Raw genomic sequence first — 6,849 nt, 5'->3', positions numbered from 1 at the left:
CTGCTCCTCGTAAAACACTTAATTGGCTGTCTGATGTTTTCCCATCTAGTTGGGGTTTCGTTTGTTTTTTGCAAGTTCTATTGACAAATGGACGTCACAGCAATGACCTTGTAATTTAACACTGTAGAAACTCAGCGCCCGCCCACCCTAGAATAGTGTAGCCTTTATTGTCATTCTACAAAATAAATACAACGAAATTGGTTTTAGCCCACTGGTGCAATTCATGACAACAAATACAAACTCCATAAATAGTATAAAGAATAAATCCCCCTCTAGAGAATGAACTATTTTGGCGAATATTAAAAAGGCAAGATAGAATATTTCCCCTAAAGGAGAAATGGGGGTGGGGGTGGGAGGAAATCTTAAGGGAGGCAGAAACCAGCACCAGTCTCCCTACCCCAAGCAGAAACTCGAGGTCAGCTTTTAGAAATGTAGATTTGGTAGTCCATTCAGAAAGACTGGGTCAGGCAGAAACTACACATAAGCAATTAGGCAAGACAAGATTTGCTCAGACAACGCCTAGGATTTGCATTTCCCCTTTTCCCTATACAGGTGAAACTCAAAAAATTAGAATATTGTGCAAAAGTTCATTTATTTCAGGAATGCAGCTTAAAAGGTGAAACTAATATATGAGATAGACTCATTGCATGCAAAGCAAGATATTTCAAGCCGTGATTTGTCATAGTTGGGATGATTATGGTTTACAGCTCATGAAAACCCCAAATCCACAATCTCAGAAAATTAGAATGTTGTGAAAAGGTGCAATATTTTAGGCTCAAAGTGTCCCACTCTAATCAGCTAATTAAGTCATAACACCTGCAAAGGGTTCCTGGGCTTTAAATGGTCTCTCAGTCTGGTTCAGTAGGAATCACAATCATGGGAAAGACTGCTGACCTAACAGTTTGCAGAAAACCATCATTGACACCCTCTATAAGGAGGTGTTGGAAGTCAAAGGTTTCCGGTTCGTTCCCAGCCGGGAGTCACCACCGACGCTAAAAGAAAGTTTCGTGAAGACAGCCGCCTGGAAGTTATGAGGTTTATTGAAAAGGAACAGGAAGGATGAGACGCAGCTCTATTGTTCCCGGGTCTGCAGCAACATATACAGTTTGGTTTTCCCTTATATACAGTTTTTCTTGCCCCTGGCTATTGTGTAGACTTCAGTGTGAATAAAAGTTCTTTTATTCTGGATGATTGTTCTGATCTTGATTCTCTTGTCTTTGGGTTTCATTCGTCCAGAATCTCATCCTGGGGCTAATCCTATCATAAAACATGAGGAGGGTGTTTTCCTGTTTGGGGTGCTTATACAAAGGTGTCTGTTTTATGTAAATGGTCATGATGTTTGTGTTATCTTGGAATTGGTTTTCGTGTTTTGTTATCATTGTTAGATTCGGGGATTTCCCAACTGTTACCCTTTTCCTAATCCCATTATCTTATTTCTTTTGTGACCAAGTGTAACCTTCCTGGCTACGTGTGTGGTTTTCTCTGGCTATGGCTCCTGGCGTTTCTGTGCGTGCTCTCTGGGTTATTTCTGTTACCTTTCTACAGAGGGAAACCCTCAAAAGGTAATTGCAAAAGAAGTTGGATGTTCCCAAAGTGCTGTATCAAATCACATTAATAGAAAGTTATGTGGAAGGGAAAAGTGTGGAAGAAAAAGGTGCACAAGCAGCAAGGATGACCGCAGCCTGGAGGGGATTGTCAGGAAAAGGCCATTCAAAAGTATTGGACTTTCACAAGGAGTGGACTGAGGCTGGAGTAAGTGCATCGAGAGCCGCCATACACAGACGGATCCTGGACATGGGCTTCAAATGTCGTATTCCTCTTGTCAAGCCGCTCCTGAACAACAAACGCCAGAAGCGTCTTACCTGGGCTAAAGAAAAACAGACCTGGTCTGTTGCTCAGTGGTCCAAAGTCCTCTTTTCTGATGAAAGCAACTTTTGCATCTCATTTGGAAACCAAGGACCCACAGTATGGAGGAAGAATGGAGAGGCACACACTGCAAGATGCTTGAAGTCCAGTGTGAAGTTTCCAGTGTATGTTTATTTGGGGAGCCAGGTCATCTGCTGGTGTTGGTCCACTGTGCTTTATTAAGTCCAGGGTCAACACAGCCATCTACCAGGAGATTTTGGAGCACTTCATGCTTCCTTCCGCAGACGAGCTTTATGGGGATGCTGACCATTTTCCAGGACTTGGCACCTGCCCACACTGCCAAAAGCACCAAAACCTGGTTCAATGACTGTGGGATTACTGTACTTGATTGACCAGCAAACTCGCCTGACCTGAACCCCATAGAGAATCTATTTGGCATTGCCAAGAGAAAGATGAGAGACATGAGATCGAACAATGCAGAAGAGCTGAAGGCCGCTATTGAAGCATCCTGGTCTTCCATAACACCTCAGCAGTGCCACAGGCTGATAGCTTCCATGCCACGCCGCATTGAGGCAGTAATTGCTGCAAAAGGGGCCCAAAACAAGTACAGAATACATATGCATGCTTATACTTTTCAGAGGTCCGATATTGTTCTATGTACAATCCTTGTTTTATTGATTGCATGTAATATTCTAATTTTCTGAGATTGTAGATTTGGGGTTTTCATGAGCTGTAAGCCATAATCATCCTAATTATGACAAATCACGGCTTGAACTATCTTGCTTTGCATGTAATGAGTCTATCTCATATATTAGCTTCACCTTTTAATTGCATTCCTGAAATAAAAGAAGTTTTGCACAATATTCTAATTTTCCGAGTTTCACCTGTTGCGCCAGTCATGACCCCATAGAAATCAAAAAGATATAAAAACCCACCCTACTCTCAACTCCATTTTGTCAGCTGCCCCAGACCTGCACACTATGGTTCTGTTCTTCAATAAACCAACATTCTTTCCAATCAGCCTCCCGTTTTGTTTCCAGCGCCTTTCTCCTGGCTTGGAAAGGAACCAGATGGATTTTTCTTCCTACATGTTGGATTGGTCAATATTTTACTAAAATCAGATAACTGTTAGCACCAATAATTTATTTGCAGAGAAAAGTGGTTAAGAATATAAGTAAGTTTTGGCTTAAGACCACACTTGGTAACAGAATCTGGTTTACTGAGCAAAGTAGCTGTTAACCAACTTGGCACAACTGCTTTGGTCAATGACTGCAATCCTGGCTTTACTAGTTGTGGTTGTAAAGCAGATGGAGTGAAATCCTTCCAAGTGCAGAAAAAGATTCAGGCACTGAGCTGTGTAGAAGGGAACTTATGCTCTGGGCTAGAAAGATGAAACAGGCACACCAAAGATTTAAGCTTTGTTATTGCAGTTTGATAACAGATTTCCACCTCCTGTTCTTTTCACCATGCATGGAGGACAGAGGTGGGTTGCTCCTGGTTTTACTACCTGTCGCTTTGCGCATGCGTAATTCAATGTAAATTGTTCTTCGTGCATGCGCAGAACAATTTGCATGCGCACTACTAAACATGCCGGCAGTGGCAACCGGGGAACTGGTTCAGGGGCGTGGCCAGCCTGGGTCGCTGCCGCTTCTGCAATCCAGGCCAAAATGCCACTACCGGTTTGGCCGAACCAGGAACAACCTACCTCTGATGGAGGAGAGAGAAAATACTTTGGCAGGCAGTAGTAGCAGCAGCTTATAACCTTCCCTCCCTGTTTCCCCATGGACTTTCTGGGGAAACCTGCATATGGCAATCGCATGATTGTGGAGCACTTGGCAGCTGAATATACAAGTGCAAATATTGTCCCCAAAGGTGCTTTTTCAAGAGGCAACCAGACTTTTGGTTTTTCTTTGAAGACGTTTTGCTTCTCATCCAAGCTCTGAGCTGAAGAAGCTTCTTGGATGAGAAGTGAAACGTCTTCAAAGAAAGATCAGAAAGTCTAATTGCCTCTTGAAAAAGCACCTTTGGGACAACCATGACCTGGATGATTGAGAATCTCTATAGATATAAGTACAAATAGATTCCATGCCCTTCATCCGTCCAGCGATTTGACATACTCTGCTTACCAAGGAAAATAAGTGAGCGTGGAGCGTGGAATGTTGCAAATACATCAGATAGTTGAGGAAGAAAGAAGTGTATTGAAAGAATATCTGAAGGATATTGAAGAAGATGCACTGAACTAAATAGTTGTTTTCTATTCTTTTTTGAGAATATTGGTTCATAGTTTTTATTTGCCTTTTTAAAACAAACTTTTTTCTTCTTTAACAATATAAAATTTTAATACTTATTTTGTTGTTAAAATTAATCTGAAATTTAAAACAAAACATTTTATTAAAGGCAATTCAAAAATTGCTACAATAAATAAAACCATTGTTAGTGCCCATACATGGTACAGAACAAAGGAGATCATACAAAATATTTCAGTAGAAAAATTGTAGGAACATGCAATATACAAACAATTTTTCATTACAGGTAATTACTGGCATCCAGTTTAGTACAGACTGAAGCTTAAATTAATTTAGCATCCCCATACTAAAAAAAGTTCACCATTCCCTGATAGGGAATGTTTTAAGTATTATGAAAAAATAGAATTTATAATAGCACCACCAGCAGTGCATAGGACACCCCATCATCCTAGTCCCATGATAGCGAACCTATGGCATGCGTGCCAAAGGTGACAGAGAGCCCTCTCTGTGAGCATGCACCCTATCGCCAGCTGGTTTCTGGCGCCAGCTGGTTTCTGGCGCCAGCTGGTGTTCGCAGGTGCTGGAGTGCCGTTTTTGGGCCGTTTTCCCAGCCATTTTCTGGGTTGTTTTCATGCTGTTTTTCGGGCCAAAAACGGCCTGAAAACAGTCTAAAAACAGCCCGGAAAATGTCAAAAAACAGGCAGACATGGGCTGGCCAGCTGGTCTTCGGGTTTTTGGTGCTCCGGCACAGGCACATGGACGCATATTCCGGTTTGGGCACTCGGTGCCGAAATGGTTCGCCATCACTTTCCTAGTCAGTCCATGCAAAGCAAATGCTTTACATATACTTCATGCCAGTTACGCAGAATAATTTAAAGCAGCATTTTCCAGCCATGGCAATTTCCAGATGTGTGGACTTTAAATCCCAAAATTCACAGTCAATCTGGCCTTTGATGAGAATTCTGGGAATTGAAGTCCACACACTTGAGAATTGCCCAGGTTGAGAAATCCTAGTTTAAAGCACAGTTTTTGTAATTTTGTCCCCAAGGACCTCCAGGCACAAGGTGATTTGGAGAGGTCACACTCAGATCAAGATTGTTTGCTAGTTTCGACAGTACAGAAGATGAACCCGAGTTGCTTTATCAACCTGCTTTTGGTAGACTTCTAATTTGTCATGCACTTTCTGATAAAGCTGAAAAAGAAAAACGGCATAATCCTTTTAGGAACATTGGAAAGAGGAAGACTGAAAAAAAATAAGCATTACACTTTAATAGAATTACACTTCTATTCATTTTCCTCAGACACTATTGCCTCCTGTAATTACTTATAATAATGAAAACCTGTTATAAAAGTATTAAGTAAAAAGCACAGAATCTTTCTTTAATTCTCAGCAATTTACAATAGAGTTAAAAATGTAAAATTTCCTCACAAGCATAAGGCCAAAGGAGCTGCATGTAGATGTAGGAACTAGCTAATTGTAAAGACATAAGCTTTATAAAACCCTTTGGTCATGAGGCAAGAAAAAAAACTATAAGCGAACTAATTTTTATGAAGCAATATTGATTGATTCTCCCAAAGTAGAACAATTTGAATTATAATCCTGTCTGTCCTGTCTTTCTTACTTTCTACTAACATTTGGCAGGATATTTGGGTAAGTGTGAGCTTCAATAATAACTGAAATCCAGCAAGGACATACTTCTAACATGTATCTAAACATGTCTAACTACAGTTGAATTCTATCTATTAGCAATAATTCAACATATAATGAGTTAGAACAAGCTAGGATATTAAACCAATTTAAAAGCATCAGTTCCTTGCTCATTTTAGAGTGCGCCTCTAAAATCTACTCATGTAAAGCCTCTATATATTGAAATTTGAATGTATATCCTTTTATTTATCAATTCTGTTTCAAAAGCAAATTAAGTATGTAATAGCCTTTTTAATTCAATAGACAATTCTACTTTTTGTAGCTTTACTTACCATTGTATTATGAGGATTGGTTGTGTTTTCTCCTAGTATCTGAAGAAGCTGGTCAATTGCAGAATAGGGAAGCCAGACAATTGGAGTTGTAGCTGATAATGGGAACTATAAGGAAAGTGATATTATAAGTATTAATTAAATGTATATGGTCTCCAAACGCCAACAATCTAGGATTTGGAATGCTCTTTAACTTCAACTAAAAAAGAAAAAAAACCCACAACATTTACCACTCAGCAAGGCTGAGTAATATTTTAAGGGGATTGAATTCTGTCCTGAAACAGAAAAATAACACATCCCCCGAATTCTACATTAAACAACAAGAAAATTATAGTAGATATTTCTATTATTAATAAAGCAATGATTTACAAGGCCAACACATTAAAGTAGATGGACATAGCCAAGACAAATCTGGTATGACTGTACAGGGAATATGAGAGCACTCCAACAATCAGCTCACCATGGCTCATTGCTAGCCCCAAACCCATCCTTCTTATAGCTCACCATTGGTATGTGCCAGGACTTTAAAGAATTTGTTTCATAATTCTCATGTCATCTATCACTAAGAAGAGAAACAAATCTAAAACAAATCACGGCTTATTTTACATTATTTCTCTTTGTAAGGTATGTGGATTTTTTGCCAGATGTCATGAAAAACATGAAAGAATCTCTATAAACAAGCTAAATTACCTGCTGAGATTCACAGACAGAAGAGTGCATGTATAACTTAATATATTCAATTCATAAACCACCTCATGTT

General features: G+C 39.8%; 1 protein-coding gene across 2 annotated transcripts in view; it reads right to left on the bottom strand.

Annotated features, from left to right (window-relative positions):
* Nucleotides 1-4,176: 4,176 nt before the first annotated feature.
* The window catches only part of NUP160 (nucleoporin 160), a 49,278-nt gene continuing 46,605 nt past the window's right edge, over nucleotides 4,177-6,849 (bottom strand). For both annotated transcript variants that reach the window (XM_081937074.1, XM_081937075.1), the window contains exons 35-36: nucleotides 6,093-6,197; nucleotides 4,177-5,304 (exon numbers count right to left, since the gene is read on the bottom strand). In XM_081937074.1, coding sequence (XP_081793200.1) covers nucleotides 5,215-5,304; nucleotides 6,093-6,197 — 195 coding nt within the window. In that variant the 3' untranslated portion in view covers nucleotides 4,177-5,214. The remainder of the gene's footprint in view (nucleotides 5,305-6,092; nucleotides 6,198-6,849) is intronic.

This window comes from Natrix helvetica (genome assembly GCF_964273705.1).
Source record: "Natrix helvetica genome assembly, chromosome: 1".
Taxonomy (NCBI): domain Eukaryota; kingdom Metazoa; phylum Chordata; class Lepidosauria; order Squamata; family Natricidae; genus Natrix; species Natrix helvetica.
Note: the sequence above shows the minus strand (reverse complement) of the source record. Positions and strands in the feature narration are given on the sequence as shown.